The sequence below is a fragment of the Ovis canadensis genome, chromosome 1, assembly GCF_042477335.2.
Source record: "Ovis canadensis isolate MfBH-ARS-UI-01 breed Bighorn chromosome 1, ARS-UI_OviCan_v2, whole genome shotgun sequence".
NCBI classification, from domain to species: domain Eukaryota; kingdom Metazoa; phylum Chordata; class Mammalia; order Artiodactyla; family Bovidae; genus Ovis; species Ovis canadensis.
Genome location: NC_091245.1, coordinates 190520985 through 190544858, shown reverse-complemented (window position 1 = coordinate 190544858; position 23874 = coordinate 190520985). Strand labels below are relative to the sequence as shown.

The window sequence follows — 23874 nt, the reverse complement described above, 5'->3', positions numbered from 1 at the left end:
TTATCCTTATGGGAATCCCCTTGTGTGATATTTGTTGTTTTTCCCTTGCTCCTTTTAATATTTGTTCTTTGTGTTTGATCTTTGTTAATTTGATTAATATGTGTCTTGGGGTGTTTCGCCTTGGGTTTATCCTGTTTGGGACTCTCTGGGTTTCTTGGACTTGGGTGGCTATTCCTTCCCCATTTTAGGGAAGTTTTCAACTATTATCTCCTCAAGTATTTTCTCATGGTCTTTCTTTTTGTCTTCTCATGGAACTCCTATAATTAGAATATTGGAGCGTTTAATATTGTCCTGGGGTTCTCTGAGATTGTCCTCATTTCTTTTAATTCATTTTTTTTCTCTCTGATTCATTTATTTCTACCATTCTATCTTCTACTTCACTAATCCTATCTTCTGCCTCCATTTTTCTACTACTTGTTGCCTCCAGAGTGTTTTTTATCTCAATTATTGCATTATCCACTATATATTGACTCTTTTTTATTTCTTCTAGGTCCTTGTTAAACCTTTCTTGCATCTTCTCAATCCTTGTCTCCAGGCTATGTATCTGTGATTCCATTTTGATTTCAAGATTTTGGATCATTTTCACTATCATTATTTGGAATTCTTTATCAGGTAGATTCCCTATCTCTTCCTCTTTTGTTTGGTTTGGTGGGCATTTATCCTGTTCCTTTACCTGCTGAGTATTCCTCTTTCTCTTCATCTTGTTTATATTGCTGAGTTTGGGGTGGCCTTTCTGTATTCTGGCAGTTTGTGGAGTTCTCTTTATTGTGGAGTTTTCTTGCTGTGGGTGGGTTTGTACGGGTGGCTTGTCAAGGTTCCTTGGTTAGGTAAGCTTGTGTCGGTGTTCTAGTGGGTGGAGCTGGATTTCTCCTCTCTGGATGCAATGAAGTGTCCAGTGATGAGTTATGAGATGTCACTGGGTTTGGAGTAACTTTGGGCAGCCTGTATATTGAAGCTCAGGGCTGTGTTCCTGTGTTGCTGGAGAATTTGCATGGTATATCTTGCTCTGGAACTTGTTGGCCCTTGGGTGGTGCTTGGTTCCAGTGTAGGTATGGAGGCATTTGATGAGCTCCTGTCAATTAATGTTCTCTGGAGTCAGGAGTTCTCTGGTGTTCTCAGGATTTGGACTTAAGCCTCCTGCTTCTGGTTTTCAGTCTTATTTTTACAGTAGTCTCAAGACTTCTCCATCTATACAGCACCATTGATAAAACATCTAGGTTAAAGATGAAAAGTTTCTCCACAGTGAGGGACACCCAGAGAGGTTCACAGAGTTACATGGAGAAGAGAAGAGGGAGGGGGTAGTTAGAGGTGACCTGAATGAGATGAGGTGGAATCAAAAGAGGAGAGAGCAAGCTAGCCAGTAATCACTTCCTTATGTGTGCTCCACAGTCTGGACCGCTCAGAGATGTTCACAGAGTTATACAGAGAAGAGGGAGGAAGGAGACAGATGTGGCCAGGAGAATAAAGAGGGGAATCAAAAGGAGAGAGACCGATCCAGCCAGTAATCAGTTCCCTAAGTGTTCTCCACTGTCTGGAACGCACAAAGAGATTCACAGAGTTGGGTAGAGAAGAGAAGGGGGAGGGAGGAGATAGAGGCGACCTGGTGGAAAAAAAGGAGAGTCCAAAGGGGAAGAGAGCAGTCAAGCCAGCAATCTCACTCCCAAGTGAAAATGGGTACTGAAGACTGGGTTGTTAAAGGTACAAAATTGATAACAAATACCAAAAAGCCAAGATTAAAAATCTAGAGTAGAGGTTAGATTTTCAAAAATACTGTATTAAAAAAAAAGAAAGAAAACAAAGTCACAAAAATTATAAAATATATATATATGAAGTTTGCTTTAAAAAATAGGGTCTTTTTTTCCCCAAAGTAATAGTAGTTTATAAAAATGAAAATTAATGGAGTAATAGAGGACTTAAAAATTTTTTTAAAAAAAGAATGATCATAAAAATAGTAAAACTATGTCTAGGACTTTCTCTGTTGTTGTGGGCAGTGTGGGGTCAGTTCATTTTCGCATAGTTCTTGGTCCGGCTTATATTTCTCAAGATCCATAGGCCCCTTCCTATGTAGTCGGTACTAACTACAGGGTTGTAATCTATTGCACCTGTCACTTCCAAGGCGGTTCCCTCTGTTTTGGCTTCTTCTGTTTGCTGGTGTCTTCAGTGTCTGATTTCCGCCCTAACACAAGGGGGTGGTGGTGGACACTTTTTAAGGCTCGCTTGTTCAGTCGTGCTGTGGGGAGGAAGGGACACTGCAAACAAATAACACTGGCGTGTGCTCGCAGTGTCTCAGCCACACTGGGCCTGCCCCCACTCACGCAGCGTGTGCCCTCCCTGCCCACACTGCTCAGGCTCTAGGTTGCTCTGCCGGGAACTGTCTGAGGCCAGCCCTGGGCTGCATGCACCTCCCAGGTTTAAGCTGCTCAGGTTCAGGCACTCAGGAAGTCCTCAGAGGCGCAGAGTTGGTTGGGCCTGCGTTTTGTGCCTTCCCAGGTCCGAGCAGCTCAGGTGATGAGGTGTTTGGCGGGCACGGTCGCTGCGACTTATCGCCTCTCCTGTCCCTGCCACTCAGTTTTCTGGGTGTACAACCGGCACACCTTCTCAGGCAGATGTTGACTGTCCAGAACCCCAAGAAGACTTAGTTAGCAAAGTAGCCTGCTTGCAGTTTGGTAGATAATGCCTCTCTGGGGCTGCGATTGCCCCCTTCTGGCTCTGGCTGCCTGTCACCGGAGGGGGATGGTCTGCGGCCGACTAGCTCTGTACAGTCCTTTATTCTGTGAGTGGGCCTGCAGTGTCTTAAGTTAGGGCTTTTCATGTGGTAGCTATCCCACAGTCTGGTTTGGTAGCCCAAGTTAGTTCCCTCAGATTGCCCTCGGGGCGTTCAGGCCTGGTCCTTACTCTGAGCAATGCAGCCCGCGCCTCCCTGCCCAGCCTCTGCTTGCTAGTGGCGGGTGCAGGCGTCTGGGCTGCTTCTCCGCTGGGGGAGTTACTGTTGGGCACGCAATCTGTGGGTTTAAATTATTTATTTATTTTTCCTCCCAGTTATGTTGCCCCCTGTGCTTCCAAGGCTCGCCACAGACTCGGCAGGGAGAGTGTTTCCTGGTGTTTGGAAACTTCTCTCTTTTCAAGACTCCCTTCCCGGGATGGAGCTCCATCCCTACCTCTTTTGTCTCTTTTTTTGTCTTTTATATTTTTTCCTACCTCCTTTCGAAGACAATGGGTTGCTTTTCTGGGTGCCTGATGTCCTCTGCTGGCATTCAGAAGTTGTTTTGTTGAATTTACTCAGCGTTTAAATGTTCTTTTGATGAATTTGTGGGGGAGAAAGTGGTCTCCCCGTTGATTCCTCTGCCATCTTAGGACCGCCCCCCTCTTTCTGCTTTATTGACTATGCCAAAGCCTTTGACTGTGTGGATCACAACAAACTGGAAAATTCTGAAAGAGATGGGAATACCAGACCACCATACCTGCCTCTTGAGAAATCTGTATGCAGGTCAAGAAGCAACAGTTAGAGCTGGACATGGAACAACAGACTGGTTCCAAATAGGGAAAGGAGTACATCAAGGCTGTATATTGTTACCCTGCTTATTTAACTTATATGTAGAGTACATAATGAGAAATGCTGGGCTGGATGAAGCACAAGCTGGAATCAAGATTGCCGGGAGAAATATCAATAACCTCAGATATGCAGATAACAACGCCCTTATGGCAAAAAGCACAGAAGACCTAAAGAGCCTCCTGATGAAAGTATAAAAGGAAAGTGAAAAAGTTGGCTTAAAGCTTGATATTCAGAAAACTAACATCATGGCATCTGGTCCCATCACTTCATGGCAAGTAGACGGGGAAACAGTGGAAACAGTGAGAAACTTTTTTTGGGCTCCAAAATCACTGCAGATGGTGGCTGCAGCCATGAAATGAAAAGACACTTACTCCTTGAAAGAATAGTTATGACCAACCTATTCAGCATATTAAAAAGCAGAGACATTATTTTGCCAACAAAGGTCCGTCTAGTCAAGGCTATGGTTTTTCCAGTGGTCGTGTATGGATGTGAGAGTTGGACTATAAAGCAAGCTGAGCGCTGAAGAATTGATGCTTTTGAACTGTGGTGTTGGAGAAGACTCTTAAAAGTCCCTTGGACTGCAAGGAGATCCAACCAGTCCATCCTAAAGGAAATCAGTCCTGAATATTCATTGGAAGGACTGATGCTGAGGCTGAAACTCCAATACTTTGGCCACTTGATGCGAAGGACTGACTCATTGGAAAAGACTCTGATGCTGGGAAAGATTGAAGATGGGAGGAGAAGGGGCTGATAGAGGATGAGATGGGTGGATGGCATCACCAACTCAACGGACATGAGTCTGAGTAAACTCCGGGAGTTGGTGATGGATAGGGAGGCCTGGCGTACTGCAGGCTATGGGGTTGCAGAGTCATACACGACTGAGCGACTGAACTGAAACTGAAGATGGCCATGTAACTACCAAAGATGGGCTATAGAGAGGCAGGGCTCCTGGCTCTGAAGATGGAACGTGGGCTGCTTCTAGAAGCTGGAAAGAGCAAGGAAACGGATTCTCCCCAAGAGCCTCCAGGAAGGAATGTGGCTCTGCCCACACCTTGATTTCAGCCCAGGGGGACCCGTGTCAGACTTCCAACCTGCAGTCTGGAGAGAATGAATGTGTGTTGTTTGAAGCCACCAGGTCATTGCTTATAGCAGCAGCAGGAAGTGAAGACAGTGGCCAGCACACAGTCCACCCAGACGTCTGTCCTCATACCTAACCTGTCTCAAAAGAGAGCCTCGTTTACTGTATATCCAAAGACTCACCAGAAATTGCCCCCTAGTGGTTTCAGCTCATCCTGGGTCTCCATCTAACCCTGTGGCCCACACCTCATCCTGGGCTGTCTGATGCCCCAGCCAGGTACCAGGGTGCGCATGGACAGTAGGGGGCTCACTTCACTCACTGATCAGGGGCAAGTATGCCTTGAGGGGTGTGAGGGTCTGGCAGTGGGCACCACACTGTGGGGAGAGCGGGAGAAGACCTGATCCTCTGGGGGGTCAGCAGCACACCCCCTGGGGTCTTCTGGTCCTCTTCAATCCTGAGGATTTTAGAAACTTTTCAAAAAAATTTGGTAGCATATATGCAACGTAAAATTTACCATCTTAAGCATTCTTGTGTACTGTTAACTGGTGTTACAAACATTCACATTGTTGTGTATTTGAAATGGAGCAGGACCATATAATCCTTGCCCACGCACCATGGCCTCTGCCTGCCTTTTTCCCTCTGGAAAACTTTAGTCAAAGAGTAAGTTTAATCAGAGAAGTGAGAAATGTGGAAACAAAGGAAAACGGTCAAAGGAGACTAATAATAATAATAATGTAGTCATTAAGCATGGTCAAGAACATTTAGCTCTTTCTCAAGGGCTATAGCTAATATTCTGAGCCATATCTTCTGAGTTATAGATACCAAAACCCAGTGAAGAAGTTAACTACATGATGACCAGACTGGACTCAGGACACGAGCTGCCACAGTTGTGGGAACTGACCGCAAAACAATGGGAACAAATGGACCCTGGAACTGAAGATTAACTTCATCTGAAACAATCAAGATGATGCTGGTCAGATCACTGCCCGTTTGCAGATGACTGTTAGAGATTGCTGTGCTGTTTCTGCATGTAAACACCCCCCCCCCCCACACACACACACACACTTCTGTCTGTAAAAGTTCTCATCCCCTGTTTGTCAGTGGGGGAATCAGCCTTTGGACAGACATCCACCACCCTCCCTCTGCCCCAGCTGCCAGCATCTGAAATAAAGCAAACTTTCCTTTCCACCAGCCTAGCCTGTTTGCTGGCTTCTGACCGGTAAGCAGCCGGACCACCCACACATACCTTTTGGTAACACAACCATCACCTTCACCCATCTACAGAACTCTTTTCATCTTGCAAACTGAAGCTCTGTACCCAGTAAATAGCAGCTCGCCATTCTCCCCTCTCCCCAGCCCCTGGTAACCACCATTCTACTTTCTGTCTCTGTAAATTAGACAATTCTTCATATGAGTGGAATTATACAATATTTGTCCTTTTGTGTATGGCTTATTTCATTCAGCATATGTCTTCAAGGTTCGTCATGTTGTATACGTGTAAAAGTTACTTCCTTATAAAAGGCTGAATAATATTCCATTATATACCACATTTTTTAAAAAAATCCATTCATCTTTCGATAGACATTGGGGTTGCTTCCCCTTTGGGCTATTTTGAATAATGCTGTGATGTATATGGGTGTACAAATATCTTTTTGAGTCCCTGCTTTCATTTTGGGGGGATATATACAGGCATGGCGGAGAAGGCAACGGCACCCCACTCCAGTACTCTTGCCTGGAAAATCCCATGGACAGGGGAGCCTGGTAGGCTGCAGTCCATGGGGTCGCTAAGAGTCAGACATGACTGAGCGACTTCACTTTCACTTTTCACTTTCATGCATTGGAGAAGGAAATGGCAACCCACTCCAGTGTTCTTGCCTGGAGAATCCCGGGGACAGGGGAGCCCGGTGGGCTGCCGTCTATGGGGTTGCACAGAGTCGGATATGACTGAAGCGGCTTAGCAGCAGCAGCAGCAGCAGCATCATACAGGCATGGGCTTCCCAGGTGGCGCTACTGGTAAAGAACTTGCTGCCAGTGCGGGAGACCTGGGTTCCATCCCTGGGTCGGGAAGATCCCCTGGAGGAGGGCATGGCAACCCACTCCAGTATTCTTGCCTGGAGAGTTCCACGGACAGAGGAGCTTAGCAGACTACAGTCCATAGTGTCATAAAGAGTCGGACATGACTAAAGTGACTTAGCACACAGGCACATAAAGGCATAGCTCGGAGATGTTATGGGTTCAGTTCCAGCTTATAGCGATAAAGCAAAGATCACTATAAAGCAACTCACAGGAATGTTTTGGTTTTCCAGTGCGTGTTAGGGTTGTAGTCACACTATGCTGCAGTCTAGTAAGTGTGCAATAGCATCATGTCTAGAAAACTGTACATGCCTTAACTGAAAGTATTACTAAAAAATGCCAGAACAATAGTAACATCAAAGATCACTGATCACAGATCATCATAACAATTATAATAATAATGAAAAAGTTTGAAATGTTGCAAGAATTACCAAAATATGACAGAGAGACATGAAGTGAACAAATGCTGTTGGAAAATGACACTGATAGAGTTATTCAAGGAAGGCTTGCCACAAACCTTCAATTTGTAAAAAAAGAAAAGAAAGAAAAATCTTTGAAGCATAATAAAGCAAAGCTCAATACAATGAAGTATGCCCGCGCCCAGAAGGGAAATTACTGGATCACATGGTAATTCTATCTGTATTTTTTTGAGGCACCACCACACTATCTTCCATAGCAGCTGCACTATTGTACACTCTTATCAACCCCATTTAACCATTTTGTAGTCCGTGGCTTTAGGAACATTCACGCTGTTGTGCGACCGTCAGCAGCACCATGCCTCTCTGTCGGGGTTCTCTAGGTTACAGAACTGCCTCTCCAGACGCTCAGAACCATGCTCTGGTTTGTGAGGAGAAAGGGACCCTCCCCACAAAGATTTATGTTGAGCAGTGGATCTGTCATTGAAACCCCAAGGAAACCCAGGCCTTTAGCTGGATTCGTGGGCTGTTTTTGAGTTTAGGCATGTTTTCAAATGCAGTTTTCATTTTATACAGCAACTGAATATCTGATAGCAAAATATTTCCATGGAAAGAGCTTGCCCACGGGGAGGAGAAAAAGAAGGCTGCTCTAATGAATAGATAAGCTTGATTTGTGTTTGGCAACATCCTTAGCATTTAATTCCAGCAATTAAAGTAGGCAAGTCTCCTTTGTTTTCTTCTCCATGTGAAAACAATTAAATATTACAGAATGTCTGAGAGACAGGAAAAAAACCCTACTCATGACCTTACCACCTAAGGGTGACCACCACCACCACCACCATTCATATTACTTTTCCGACAGGGTATGAACCAAACATGCTACTCACCTTATTTCATTTAAGCTGCGGTGCAACCATGAGGCAGGGTCCTGGATCTAATTCGTGGCGTCTCCCTGAGCACCAGGTTCTCTCCTCCGGTGTTGGATCCAGCCACATGCCATCTCCTCACGAGGTTCACACTTGCTTCTTTTGCCAAGCGATGTAAATATTCCCTTTCTATTCTTATTTCCAGTTCTAACTTTGTGTTGATATACTCTGTTCAGAGGAACAAGTCTAGATTTTGTGATTATAAATACGGAATGGCTGTGGGCTGTGTTTTATAAGTTTCCCCATCTGCAAATGCTTACTGGAGCAGCCTGAGCTCCACTCCCAAGGGTCTGTCAAATAATGCCATTTTCCTGGGTGGTATGCTGAGACCGAGCAAGGGGCAGGCTCTGGAGCCCCACTGCCTGGATTTGGGTCTGACTTCTACCAATTTGGCCTTATACGAGTTACTTAGCAGGTCTGTGCCTCAGTTTGCCCATCTATAAAATGGGCAAATAGGCATGATAATCATACCTACTTTGTAGGGTTATTGTACGGATTAAATGGCATAATACAAAGAGTGTAGAACACATCCTGATACAAAATAACATGGTCTTTGTTGTTGCTGTTGTTGTTATTATCTAGTCTTGGTTTTCCCACCAGCTCCCTGCCCAACCTTAAGCTGGATACTCTTCCCCAAGCTTTACTTTCCTCAGGTTTAAAGCAATCTTTAATAGCCCTTCCTATCAACTTTCTATGATCGCATTTTCCCTTCCATCCTCCCCATAGGTTTATTTGCAGTTAGGGGGTGTGGGTGGGCCTGCAGGAAGGACGGCAGACCCTGAAGACAAATGCACCACTTGGAGTTTGCCAGGACAGAGGAGAGGCGACTCCAGCGAGCCCCGCCCAGCCTGGAGAGCAGAATACAGAGAACAAACTTGCCCCAGGGAAGGGGATATGGTGGGGGTGGCATCCGTTACCCTCACCCTGAGGTTTCAGAGCTGAAAAGTGCTAGGAAACCTCTGCCCCTCCCCCACCTGGTCCCAATCTTCTCTGGGGCCCCAGCCGCCCAGATGGTCTAAATGGGAAGAAAAGGGGGAAATCCGTATCCAATCTGCTCTATTCAGAGCAATGGGAAGGAATCTGCATCTCAATTTTATCATTGTGCTGAGCTTGGCTAAGCTTTGCCCCCCAAGTGGTGAGTGATGGGTGGGTGGGAAGATGGCATTTGTGATCCTGGATGTGAGGGGGGTCGGCCCCCATGCCTTCCCCTCCACACCAAACCACAGGCAGATGGTGTTCTTTCCTGCTCTTGGTTCCCCCTATTTCCTCTTCTTTTCTTTTTCTTCTCTTTTTCTCCTCCTTTCCCAGGCAAGCAGCCAAGTGGAGACTTTGAATGCCGGCAAGGAGGGAGGAACCCGGGGAAGGAGAACCAGCCGAGCCCCCTTCCCCAAGGGTCCCCGAGGGCTCAAAGGCTGAGCAGTGGTGGGGACAGAAGGGAGTCTCTCAGTTTATCCCATCCACCCTGGCCCCTGGCCGTCCAGTCAAGGCTGGACCCAGCACTGCCAGGCTACTGTCAGAGCCCTAGGGGTGGGGCTCTGCCCTGACAGTCCAACCTCTGGAATGCCTTTCTCCAGAGTCATTCAGGACCTGGAAAAACTGGCCCCCACAGCCAGACTCACAGGAGACTCATTTGTAGCAGGAAGTCAGCTCAATAATTTATAACCAGAAAGCGCTCTCCTTGGTCTGGAAGCCAACTCAGGAAACCAAATGAAACCCTGAAGGTTGCATAGAGAGCACACAGAGCCAGGGCTAGGCAGATACCGGGAGGGCTGGGGCCAGTTCTCCTCGAGGGAGGGTGGTGTGTGGAGTGACCCAGAGGTGGGCTGCAGCAGCCAGTCCTGGGTTCAGATCACTCTGTTATCAACTGGTGGTATGCGTGCCTCAGTTTTGCTCATGTCTGTTTCCTCTCATCACCTGAGCATAGTGACCCGTGGGCATCATGCAACTTTCTTGCCAAACTGCCATGAGGTCTTGGAGGGAGGAGTTTAGCACAATGCCTGGCACATTCTCAACAGGCAGCAGCCATGTTTATTCAAGCCATCATCTTTCAGGGTCTCTTCCTTTCTGATTATACCTTTTTTAGCAGTCAAAAGACACCCCCTGCCACTCTGGGTACAACCAACTTGCAGCATTAATTTGAATGGTCTCCACTGCTGCCTTGGAGGAAATGACAACCCACTGAAGTATTCTTGCCTGGAGAATCCCATGGGCAGAGGAGCATGGTGGGCTACAGTCCCTGGGCTCACAAAGAGGTGGACATGACTGAAGGGACCAAACACACACACACCACTGCTGCTTTGGCTCAGCTCTGTGACCCACGCCCCTCCCACTTGCTCCTCCAGCCCCTCCTGGCTTCTCTCCAGGGCTGCGACCCTGCAGTTGGGCAGGTGCTAGTGGGCCTGAGACCCAGACACACTCTGAGCATGGGCTGGGCTCTCTCAGAGGACAAGGTACCCAATTCCAATTCTCAGACAGGTGGCCTGCTGTAACCCATCCCTCCCGCTGCCCCTGCCACCTACCTTTCCAAAGCACAGATTCAACCACATCCTTCCACTGCTCCAAACTATTGACACATCCTCCTTTTCAGTGGAAGAAAACCTCCTGACGCTACAGGTTCGTGCTGAAGTCTCCCTCATTTGGCCTTGGTCTTCCTTTCTAGACTCATCTCTTGCTGCCCACTTCTCCAGCCTTGCTAGATGATGCGAGGATGGACCACAGCCGTGTCTCTGCCTCTGCCCTTACCGGTTCAACGTTCTGGAATGCTCTTTTCCTCGATGGCTGGGAGAGCTCCTCTTCTTTCCTGAAGGCCCTATTTGAGTTCCTCCTTTTACAGGAGGGTCTAGACCTCCATCCCACTGGCATCCTCTCACTTCCCTTTCCCAGGGCACCTTGGACTCTGCTTCCTGCTCATTTCCTCTTTATACTTCCTTCTCTTTTGTGGGACCATAAGCAGCAGGGGAGCTGGGACACCCACCTCTGTTTATCCTCCTACTGAACGGAATGATGGATGACTCAATGGTCCTCAGTGTGATTTTTCAGCTTCTCCTGCCAGAGGCATGTCTGGACAGCAGCCTTTGCAAGCAGGGAGGGCATGGTTGTGCAGCGAGTGTGCTGGGAGGTCAGTGTGGGTTCTGTAGGGGGTCAGCTCACACACACAATCTCCACCCCTGTGTCCCTCATCCTTCTCCCCAGAGAGGAGCAAAGGTCCCTGTAGGACTGCGGTCCTTCCTGGACCCTGGGCCTGGCCCTCTGCCCTTTTTTCTCTTTCCTTCATTCTCAGTCAGCAATTTCATCCTCTCCCACAGTTGTAGTTAATCCTCCTCCCACTGTCTGAGCTGGGAAAATGAGCTCTGGAGAAGTCCCATGAAGGCGAGGAGTCCTCAAGGGGCAGCCCACGTGGCTGTGCATTCTCTTTCTCTGTCTCTCTCTCTCACACACACACACACACAAACATGCATTCACATGCTTCCAAGCACCATTACAGTGACCCCATAGTGAGGACCACAGGGAACTGGGGCAGCAGCACGAAAGAAAACAGTAGAATGTCTGGCCAAGGCTTTGGGAACATGCTTTCCTCGTCACAGAGGGTCCCCCAAATAGCAGGAGTCCGCTGGTGCTGCTCTCCAACCCCCTCTTCTAGAGCACCCCACCCAGTGCCAGTGACAAGCACTTGGAGACAGGGAGAAGCACAGGCTTTCTCTGCCCCCTTAGCATCCAGACCCCAGGACCAGGTCACTGTCTCTGCCTAGTGACTGCTTGTTCCTCGGGAGACTGTCTCCTCTCCCCTAGTGAACCGTAAGCTCCACGAAAGCAGGGACCAAGCCTTTGTCCTGTGGGTGTTCCACCTCCCTCACTTCCTTTATCTATATAGGAAACTGCACGTAGTAGGCATTCAGCAAATGCCCAGTGAAGTATGTATAAACAAATTCAGGGAGAACCTGGGAAGACACTTAGGTGACTAGGTGAGTGTTTTATGCACATGAAACATTTATACAAATGGATTTCATAGAAGGCCTGCTCTGTGCCAGACTTAGTTCTGGGAGCATGGTGACAAGCATTCTATCCAAAGCAAGGACATATTAGCCTTATTTTACAGGTGACAAAACTAAGCTTTGCACCCAGGTCTGGCAGCCTCCCAAGCTCTGGGCTTTCTGTGGAACTCTGCAAGCCTCAGGAAGGTGATATGGCCTCCACTACACACTGCCAGTGGAGAAATCCTACGATTATTTTAATGTCAGACCACCCAAACATATTAGAAATAGAAATTCCTGATTGTCTTAGGCATGTGGGTTGTAGGCATGAGAAATCCAATTGTGTGAAATAGGAATGGTGCTTGGTTAATGGTACCTGAGACCTAAAAAAACAAGGGCTTAAATAAATTAGGAGTGAATTATTCAAAAATAATAATAACAATAGCCAACTTTTATACAGCGCCTCCCTGGAGGAGGAGATGGCAACCCATTCCGGTATTCTTGCCTAGAGAATCCCATGGACAGAGGATCCTGGTGGCCTACAGTCAGTGGGGTTGCAAAGAGTCGGACGTAACTGAGCACATATACATCTCCTACTTTGTGACAGGTGCTGATCTAAGCCTATTAGATAAAATAACTCCTTAAGTGTTTGCAGCAACTCTGTGAGGGAGGGATTACTCTCCCCATTTTACAGACAAGGGACAGGCTCCAAAGTATGATGATCGAACATGGGAAAGAAGCCTGGAGGTAGGCAGAGCAGGGCTCATTCTGTCATCAGCAGCCCAGATTTCATCTGTCTTTCTGCACCATGATCCTTAACATGTGGCTAGAGGTCACCTAGAGCTGCAAGACTGCCCATACCTACAGGTCAGGCAGGAAGGGAGCCTTCTGGGCCACTTCCCCGCAGGCCCCAGGCGACTTTCCACAGTGTCTCACTGGGCCACTCAGTCTGGAAGACCAGGACAGGACCTGAGCAGGGCACACTGCCCCCACCCTACCCCTGCTGATGCACAGGCTCCTTTAGGAAGAAGGAGGGTGAGAATGGACACTGAGGAGACAATACTGAGTAGGTGACACCTGATCTGACATGACTCCAGGCAAAACAGGGAGTTTGATTACAAGGATCTGGGAGGGGGCGGCTCGTGGAAGAACACAGACCTCACTCAGGAAAGGGTTAGAACTGGGAACTGAAAGGCTGGCAGCGTCCCAGGGAGTCTCTGCTCTCTTCCGGTCTCTGATTTCAGATCATCTCTGCTCCTCTCAGCCCACAGGATGGGTGGGAGATGGCATTCCACGGGGCCATTAGTGTTCCATGGCCCTCTACAATGACCAGCCTGACTCTGGGCTTGGGGTAGGGACGGTATGCCCAAATGGCTGGGGAGAGCATCTGATTTGTCTTCCCTTGGTGCAGGCAGCTGTGATGGGGTGGGGATGGGGTATGTGTGAGCCTGCTGGGGGCCTATCCCTTTGATATGTGGATGGAGAGATCATTTCCAAAGATGGGGACTTCTTGGGAGTTGGGAAGTCAGCCCCAACCCCAGGTATCTAGAAAGAGCTCAGGAAGTCAGACCCTGTAACCCTCTGTGACCCAGAGGTTGACCACCTTCTCCTGTTTCACTATGGCAGCCCCTGCCCTGCTGATGTCCTCGGGCCTTGGTTCATGGAGCCCTGGCTGTGTGCGCTCCCAACACCATTCCCTGCCTCTGGGCTCCTTCTGTCCCTCTTCTGAACCCCTCTTAAGGTCTCCTGGCTTTCTTGCCAAGGGCAGAGGAGGTCCCTGAAGGTGACGGACAAATAGGCTGGGCACGGCCCTTTTGGGATTCCTAAGGCAGCATCTCCACCACCGCGCATCCTCAGGATTGAAACACTCACCTCAACAAAGACTCTTCCCATCTCCTCCCTAATGAGTGTTCAGGCTGCCTGTCTCTGGGCAGCTCTGGTCTGTGTGCTCTCCCACATCTGAAAGCTGTTCCGCTCGCTCTCCGTTTTCCTCCTCCCTCACCTGAGCAGAGGAGATCTAGAATCCGGGTCCTGTCCTCAGTCCCCGTACCTCCCACCTTCAGTCCTGTGCTGTGTACCCTTCCCTGCTCCTCAAGCGGCAGGCGTGCTGTGCTGGGGCCCAGGTGGGCACAGTGATGTTCACCAAGTAATTATTCATTCAGGAGGGACTTGGAGGACAAATTTACATGAAAACCATAATATGAGCAGATCTTCTGCTGCAGAAATTAGGTGCTTTTAGGCCTGGGGTCCAGGGGAGAGCATGTGTGTGTGCCAAGTCACCTCAGCCATGTCCGACGCTTTGCAACCCTGTAGAGTGTAGCCTTCTGGGCTCCTCTGTCCTTGGGATTCTCCAGGCAAGAATACTGGAATGGTTGCCGTTTCCTCTTCCCAACGCAGGGATGGAACCTGAGTCTCTTATGTCTCCTGCATTGGCAGGCAGGTTCTTTACCACTAACACTATTTGGGAAGCCCCAGGATGTCCGCCTAATTCAGGCTGGAGGAACCCAGAATCTGGCCACACAGAGGGCCGTGCTTGGGGACTCGGGGTGGCACAGAAGCCTGGGAAAGAACCATCGGACAAGGGGAGGGTTGGGAATAATGGGGGGAGAGCAGTTATCATACTGCCTTGGATGTCCTGAGGAGCTGATAGAAGAAAGCTGCTAAGCTGCTAAGTCACTTCAGTCGTGTCCGACTCTGTGCGACCCCAGAGACAAGGCTCCCCCGTCCCTGGGATTCTCCAGGCAAGAACACTGGAGTGGGTTGCCATTTCCTTCTCCAATGCATGAAAGTGAAAAGTGAAAGTGAAGTCGCTCAGTCGTGTCTGACTCCTAGCGACCTCATGCACTGCAGCCTACCAGGCTCCTCCGCCCATGGGATTTTCCAGGCAAGAGTACTGGAGTGGGTTGCCATTGCCTTCTCCGATAGAAGAAAAGCCCCAGCTAAAGTCTGATAGAAGAAAAGCCCCAGCTAAAGTCTGAAAGGATGATATTTGCATATGTATTGAACATCGCCAATTAGGTGTTAATATCAGCCAGGGTCCCCACAGGAAACAGATGGCACACGCAAATTGGGACATGCGAGGGCAGTTTAATAAAGGAACTGTTTATAGAGGGTGGGAAGTGCTTGGGGAACCATATATGGGAAGGCTCACTGTGCAGTACCCTGGGGCTGATAACCAGGGGTATGGTACATCCCTAGGCCTGAAGGGAGGAAAGAGGGAGTGATGTTGAAACCTGGAGGCAGAGATGCTGTAGGAAAGGAGCTCTGACCTTCCGTGGAGGGATGCAGCCACCCACTCTGTTGCTTCCTGCCCACCCCCGCCTCCCCCTCCCCATCTTCTGCCTGTGTCCCCTATTGACCAGAGGGAATGAGGCCCCTGATGCAGTCCAGGCCCACAGCAAGGAGAAGGAAAAAGAGTTCGGGAGAAAACAGAAGGCCTCCAGCCCAAGGACATGAGGGAATTTCCCAGGCCTTCCTGCTCCTCTTCCCTCAGGGCACCAGAATAGCTCTAATTAATGCTCACTGTCTGCCAGGCCTATGTTCTATGCCTTTAAGAGGTAGTACACTCCAGCATCCATCGGGGACTGGTTCCGGACCAGTCCCTATACCAAAACCCTCAGATGCTCGACTGCCTTATAGAAAATGGTGTACAGTATTTGCTTATAACCTATGCACATCCTCCCGTACACTTTAAATCATCTCTAGATTACTAATATTATGCAAATGAAATGTAAATAGTTGTAAATACAATTTAAATGTTATGTAAATAGTTGCTGGGGGCACATCAGATTCAAGTTTTGCTTTTTGGAACTTTTTGGAATTTTTTTCCAGAATATTTTCCATCCATGTTGGTGAGATGCAGAACCCACAGGTACAGCCACCTATAACTCCCTAACTTTTACAGATGCTGAGGGAGTTGATGTTATTCTCACTCCCAATTTGAGGAAACTAAGGCAGGGAGAGGTTAAGTATTCTTTCCCAGAGTTGCACAGCTGGTAAGGAGAAGGCTGGAATTTGAACTCAGGTTGACTGGCTCTAGAGTTGGCCCTGCCTCTTGATCCCTCAGTCTCCTGAGGCCAGGAATCAGTGTCAAGGAAAGGAGATGTTGGCACCAGGGACAGGAGAGCAGTGCCCCACTCTTCGCAGCAGGAAGGACCCAGCTTAGCACTGAGGAATAAGTTCTGTGAACAGCTGTATGAAAATTAGCTCCAGGGAGTAAGTTTGGGCCAAATCTCCTACCCAGAGGGTTTCTGCTCCGAGAGATGGCCAGGCTCTCCTGGGAAGGAGCAGCCAGTTGAGCCTGAGATTGAGATTAAAGAGGTGCTCTGGGGGCTAATGACCTGTGAGGTGCGGGATGGGGCAGGGTAAAGGTGCAAGGACTGTGTGGTCACAGGGATGCTTCCTGGAAGCCTTGCAGCAATGCACTGATAGGTTTTATCTTATTTTACACACAGGTGAGGAAACAGGAAGAGACATCCTGCTGTAGTTTTCCAAACCTGGAGTAAGTAGAGGCAGTGAGGAGGGAAGAGAGAGGAGAAATTAGGGGTAAAAATGATCTTGAGCATCAAGGAACCCCAGGGGCCTCTCAGCCTTGGGGAGACTTGTCAGAATCACCTTGGGGATCACTCACTTACTGGTCCCAGGACTCCACCTCCAGTGGAAGTGATTCCGATTTGCAGCCGGGAATCCCTGATCTAGTTCAACCTTTCACTTCATAGATAACGAAAGTGACACCAAGGAGGCCACTTAGTGCATTGCTGCTGCTAAGTTGCTTCAGTCGTGTCTGACTCTGTGCGACCCCATAGACGGCAGCTCACCAGGCTCTGCCGTCCCTGGGATTCTCCAGGCAAGAACACTGGAGTGGGTTTGCCATTTCCTTCTCCAGTGCATGAAAGTGAAAAGTGAAAGTGAAGTCGATCAGTCGTGTCCGACTCTTTGCGACCCCATGGACTGCAGCCTACCGGGCTTCTCCATCCATGGGATTCTCCAGGCAAGAACACTGGAGTGGGTTGTCATTTCCTTCGCCAATGCACGAAAGTGAAAAGGGAAAGGGAAGTTGCTCAGTTGTGTCCCACTCTTCGCAACCCCATGGACTGCAGCCCACCAGGCTCCTCCGTCCATGGGATTCTCGTTAGGGACATGTAAAGGGTGTGGAGTCAGCAGGACTTGATGACACACTGGATGGACTGGGGAAGGAGAGAGGTGGGAAGTGATACAGAGCGTCTGAGTCAGGCTCCAGAGGAACTGTTGGGCAACTCTGTGTATTAGAAGTTTTAGGGAACCAACACTAATTTTTAAAATTTTTATTGAATCAGTTCAGTTCAGTTCAGTCACTCAGTCATGTCTGACTCTTTGCGATCCCATGAACTGCAGCACACCAGGCCTCCCTGTCTTTCACCAACTCACAGAGCTTACTCAAACTCATGTCCATCGAGTCAGTGATGCCATCCAACCATCTCATCCTCTGTCGTCCCCTTCTCCTCCTGCCTTCAACCTTTCTCAGCATCAGGGTCTTTTCCAATGAGTCAGCTCCTCACATCAGGTGGCGAAAGTATTGGAGCTCCAGCTTTAGCATCAGTCCTTCCAATGAATATTCAGGATTGATTCCCTTTGGGATAGACCGGTTGGCTCTCCTTGCAGTCCAAGGGACTCTCAAGAGTCTTCTCCAACACCAGATTTCAAAATCATCAATTCTTTGGTGCTCAGCTTTCTTTATGGTTCAACTCTCACATCCATACATAAATACTGGAAAAACCATATAGCTTTGACTAGATGGACCTTTGTTGGCAAAGTAATATCTCTGCTTTTTAATATGTTGTCTAGGTTGGTCATAGTTTTTCTACTTTGTCTTTTAATTTCATGGCTACAGTCACCATCTGCAGTGATTTTGGAGCCCAGGAAACTAAAACTAAAGTCTGTCACTGTTTCCCCATCTATGTGCTTCATACATCTATGAAGTAATGGGACCAGATGCCATGATCTTAGTTTCTGAATGTTGAGCTTTAAGCCAGCTTTTTAAATTGAATAGATATTATTAAGCACATTTAATATTCAATAGTAAAAATATTATATTAAAAAGTATATATTGAGACACCTGGATCTACATTTTACTACTTTTAAGTGACCTTTTTTTTTTAAAATTAGTTTGGGTTTATTTTTTTCCACTGTATTGTAATGCTAATACAAACAAATATAAATATATATTCTTATTTCTACCCTCTTTTTTACACAAAGTGTAGCATGCTATATTTATTACACTGTTGTGCACCTTGTTTTTTTCACTTAATATACCTGGAGACTCCTCCATAACAAAATCTGAAGACCAACCCCCATTCTTGTCTGTAGCTGTATCATATTCCATTACTAAGATACACCATGGCTTATTTAAGCAGTCTCCATTTGCTGAATATTTGGTTGTGACTTGTCTTTTGTCATTAAAAAAAAAAAAGCCACAAGGAATAATCTCGTGTATAAGTCACTTTGCAGGTGTCCCGGACACAACTGAGCGACTTCACTTTCACTTTTCCCTTTCATGCATTGGAGAAGGAAATGGCTACCCACTCCAGTGTTCTTGCCTGGAGAATCCCAGGGAAAGCGGAGCCTGGTGGGCTGCCGTCTATGGGGTCGCACAGAGTCGGACACGACTGAAGTGACTTAGCAGCAGCAGCAGCAGCAGCAGTCACCTATTCTTGTTTCTTAACCAACTGTGGTGAAGGAGCAGGTTTTACTTTTCACTATGCAATCTGCTGCAGATGGATACTTACATAAAATTCAATCAAAGCGAATTTCTTAAGAAGTGAATTGAAAAAAAAACTAGGCAAAACACAAGTCCACATATTTTGTTATTAGATCCAATTGACATAAAAATCACCCTGTCACATTACTATAAAGGTTTTTAAAAACACTATCCAAATTATTTATCTTACCTCAGAGTGGTCACAGCTTGTGGACCACACTTCGAGTAGCACTGGTTTACTCCAGGGAATTAGGTCAAAGGGGGGTCATGCCTCTGTTGTTTTGCCAGATGTTGCCAGGTCCCCTTCCATGGTATTGTATCATTTTGTACACCATCCAGCGTTGTAAGGGGAAGTGGTAAAGAACCCGCCTGCCAATGCAGGAGACACAAGACACATGGGTTCCATCCCTGGGTCGTAAAGGTTCCCTGGAGGAGGGCACAGCAACCCACTCCAGTATTCTTGCCTGGAGAATCCCCGTGGACAGAGGAGCCTGGTGGGCTGCAGTGCATAGGATCGCAAAGAATCGGAGACAGCTGAAATGGCTTAGCATGCGTGTACACCAGCAGCCTAGGAGCACCCCTTTCCCACTGCCTCCCAAGAGTTGTCATCTCACTTAAACGTGTGCAGAACTGATAGGTGAGCAGCCTTACCTCAGTTCAACTTTTAATCTGAGTTGTTCTTATTATGAATGAGAATAGTGTCATTCATATTTTTAAGCCCTGTTTGAATTTATATTCTTTGCCATTTTTCTACTGGATTGCCATCTTTTTCCCCTTGATTCTCAGGAATTCTTTATATATTAGGAATATTAGCTCCTTGTGTCTGCCACAGACTGCTAATCTTTTCCCTTGTTTGTCGTTTGCCTTTTGATTTTGATGGATGTTTGGTTTTTGTGGGGGGGTGGGGAGGAGCTTGCAGAAGTTCATGATTTTTATGTAGTTAAATTTGTCAGTCTTTTGTTTAATAGCTTCTGGATTTTGAGTCATGGCTCTCCACTCCAAGGTTATAAAGAATTCTGCCCACGTTTTCTTCTAGTATTTTTCTGCTTTTATCCTTAACATTTAAATCTTTCATCCAGTGAAATTTTCCCTAGTTGGTGAGAGTTATGGATCTAAATTTATCTTTTTACAAGTGGCTACCCACTTGTCCTAACTCCATTTATTAAAATCCCTAAGATACCACCTTTATCATTAAAATAAATTTTAAACCATTTGGGATCATTTAGAAAAAGCTCTATAATTTGTCAGTTTTGTCCAGAATACCATTACAAGGGAAATTAGCTTTCAAGATATGATCTATAACTTTACATTACTGGAGCAGAGCAAACTCTTAAGTATCATAAATAAAATATAAATTGTATTTAAACAAACAAACAAATCCTGTAGGGCCACCGACAAGCACACAGGAAATCGGGAGAGGTGGGCATTGCCGAGGGAGCGCGTGGTGAGAGTGAGCGTTTGCATTGCAGGTCTTCCCCCAGCCTACCTTCGGGAGCCGGCACCGTAGAGGGGCCCACCATGGTGTTCCCTGGACCCCTGGCTGTCACGCTGCTTGTAGTGCACCTCGCCTGCTCCCAGGATGTCGCCGGTGAAGCCAGCGGTGAGCAGCAGCTGTGCTCCCTGAGGGAACACCCCATCGTGGCCTTTGCAGGTGAGAGCCACTTCCCGCTGGGTCCTTCTTTGCAATAATTGTGTCCTGAAGGACCTAGGCGGGCCCTCTACAGGGTCTCTCTGGATGTTGGAAGTCATTTCCTATAGGGTACGAAGACTCTTCCTCTGGGGGTAGGTGTAAGAGGAATGGGTAGCAGTGGGCTGGAGGATCTGATTTTGTCTGCAGACAATTCCTTCAACTTTCTCCATGTTTCCCTGGGATCCTTCCCTGGAATTCCACTGCTGGAGAATGAGGTTGTGGCTGCCCAGGGTGGGGTGGTCAGGGGTTGGTGGGTCATCTCAGCTGTGGCTCTTCTGGCAGCATGAGCCCTGGTTCTTGGCTTCCCCGGGGAAGAATGAGGGTGACTCACACATGAGGGAATGCCCAGAGATCTCTGGAAAGCTTCCTTCTGCTCTAAGATGGCTACAGGGATGCCTGTCTTTGAGGCCCCGGAAGCCCCCAGGGAAAGGGGCCTTGATGACTCCTCACTCCTTCTGTCAAGGGAGGGCATGAGAGTGTCCTGTTAAAGTCTTTCCCAAGCTGGGGTTTGTGAATCACTGGACACATTCTGAAGGGGGTCCATAAGTTCTCAATAAGAGTTTCTAAAATGAGGATATACATTTGATGATAATCTAAAAATAAAACAAATACCAGAGCATCTTGCATGTTCTCCCTCGACCTGTTAGCCAGTTTGAGGGTCACTAGGGGTGTTAGGATCCATCACCCATGTGGCAGCTCACATGAGGATCTGCAGATGTGGTCTCAGGGGTCCCCAGGTTCTTAAGCTTGATAAACTATCTGCTTTTTCCTCTTCACAATAACCCTGGCAGCATGGCAGGGCAAGAACTCATCTCTGTTTACAGAAGGGTGGGCTGAGGTGTAGACGGTTAGAGGGATTTGTCAGAGCTGGGTCTCAGTGCTGGCCTCCCTGACTCCCATCTGGGGCTCTTCCCACTTCCTGGGGCAGAAGGCAGGTGCTCCAACCTCGGGTGCCCTGGCAGCCCATCCGGTGAGGTTCCACACAGCCAGCTTATAGGGGCAAGATAGAGACCAGAGTGGAGAAATGAACCCATGAGACTGAGGCAGGCATGGGATCTGGGGGGTGGGGAAGGCAGTATGGATAGGAGCTGGGGCAGCAAGCTGGGGAGGCTGGGGGCCTTTCAGATGTGCGGGATTCCCAGCTGTGTGCTGGTTCCTGCTCAGGGAGGAGGGTTTCCAGCCGTCTTCTCTGTGCTGTCTTGTTGGAGCTCGGATTGAGGCTTTGAAGGCTTAAGTGGATTAAAGTAAATTAGCAGTGTCCTTAAACCTACAAAACACACGCACACCCTCAGACTTCTGATGGCTCCTGGCATGCTGGTGGCTGCTGCTGATGGGAAGGACCAAGGAGCAGGATTCTGAGGGTGGCCTTGTCATATGAGGACCCCCCTGTGGCAGCTCCTAATGAACCCTTTCTTCTCAGGAGCTTTGCTGGGGCATGGTTGGATCTGGGAGCAGAGACAGTGGAAGGAGAGCAGGGGAATCCCTGTTGCCCAGCCAGGCTGGTCTGTACTGGTACAAACTGGGTGTGATGGCAGGAGGGTGGAGAGATGTAAAAACGTGTTCCTTAAGAACTTGGCTTCCTTGACACCGGTTCTGATCTTCAGCTGTAAAGTACTTGAGTGAAACTGACTTCCCACCCCACCTCCTTTCAGAAGGAGGGAATGAGGTTGGAGTGACACAGACAGTTGGCGTGGAGTGACAGGAACTCCCTGAGTCCCAGGAGAGTGGAGCCAGTCTGTCATCCTAGACTGACAGCCCCAGAGAGTGGAGTCATCTTTATTTTCCCTCCTCAGGCCTTCTGGTCTCCCTGAAATTCAACCCTTCCCTTTTTCTGACAATTTTGAGTTTTCCTGTCTATTCGCCAAATTTTTCTTCAACACTAGACCCAATACCTGACTCTAGGCACAGTGCTGGACTTTGTGAGGCCTCAGAGGTGAAGGAGAGTTTCCTTTGAGTACTCCTGTTTCTTGTTCCTTAAATGTCACTCCTTCTGGTCCCCCAGCGCAGTTCGTCCTGGGCCAGGGCTGGTCCCCTTGTCCACCACCCCCCCACCATCCTTTAGTTCTGCAGGGCACGCACTAGGGACCCCATTCATATTAGGTGACTTTGTTCTGGGTGATGCCGTATTCCAGTTGCCATAATCCAGCCCAGCACCAAGCCCCAGCTTCCGGGACCCCCTCAGATGTTACACTTTACTTCTGACTGATCAGTAAGCTTCTAACCCTGTAGCTCTGAGTTTCCCTCTGCCCTGACACCTGGCTGATCTGTGAATAACCCCTAAATACCCCCAGAGGAGCTGCCACTTGCAGAATCTGACAGCCGTGTTTCTGTTTTGTAAGGTTGAATTTTCTCCTATTGGTTTCTTTTCAGGGGCTCCACCTGTGTTTCTCTCTGGCCTGCATGTTCTTCCTTTCACCACAGCCTGGCCTTTCTAGGTGGCAGGGAGAAGCCAGTATGGGGTTAACACTAACAGTGGTTAATCCACAAAGCGGGTAATTGAATTGACTATAATTAAAATCACAGGCGCGTCATGGAGAATGTCATTTTTCTCTTAAAGTCGCCATCCAAAGCCTTCACTGCACACGGTGCTCAGAACGTGCTTGGTGTTTTAACGACAGCTTTCCCTCTGGTCCTCTTTGCCTGTTTAATAAGAGGAAGCTGGCTCCCTTCCCAAGACGGCTCCCCCAGGATCACCACGCTGAGCGCGCTGCATCTCCTCCTCGCCCCTTCCTTCTTGCCCTTGTCAGTCACTTCGGGGTAAGGAAGAGGGTCAGAAACTGGAAGGGGCCACCCCTGCTCCACCCACCTCCCACTGTCATCCTGGATCCTGCCCCGTTCCTCTTCCTCTCCTCTCACCTCAAGAAAGGGCTGTAATGAAGACTGAGCTGAGCCACCTCCAGATGGAGTTTCTCCTGGTTTGCTGCAGACTAGTCATGCCACCTTTTCCTCTGTTCAGCATCTGGAACATCCCTGTCAGAAGGGAAGAAGGGGATTAAAGTGCGACTTGTTGCTCTTATTGGAGAGCACCCAGTATGCTGGCGAAGGCAAACCCTTCACACACACACACACTACCCAAAAACAGATGAGCACATTCAGAGCGACCAAAACATACAATGTGAATGGAACTGGAAGGGTAGAGGGAACACAGAACAAAGTAAGATCAGGGTGGAGAGGTTATAATCCAGGAAGGCTTCCTGGAGGCGAAGGACCCTTGGCTTAGTCTCTAAGGTACTAGGATATCCTATCCGGATTTTTGAGAGTGGCCCTGGATCAACTGAACACCCAGCCTAGATGACTCCAGATCCACTCCCTGTACTGAGATCGCCCAAATGCCATTGCAACTTCATGATGGCCCATGCCAGTCTATAGCCACATGCTGAGGGCAGAGGCAGACACAAAGGGTCTGCTTCATTTTGCTGCAGAATTTCTTT

General features: G+C 48.2%; 1 protein-coding gene across 3 annotated transcripts in view; it reads left to right on the top strand.

Annotated features, from left to right (window-relative positions):
• SEMA5B (semaphorin 5B) overlaps window positions 1–23874 on the top strand; it is a 134616-nt gene that overhangs the window by 75380 nt on the left and 35362 nt on the right. For all 3 annotated transcript variants that reach the window (XM_069555483.1, XM_069555499.1, XM_069555473.1), the window contains exon 2: window positions 20223–20404. In XM_069555483.1, coding sequence (XP_069411584.1) covers window positions 20272–20404 — 133 coding nt within the window. In that variant the 5' untranslated portion in view covers window positions 20223–20271. The remainder of the gene's footprint in view (window positions 1–20222; window positions 20405–23874) is intronic.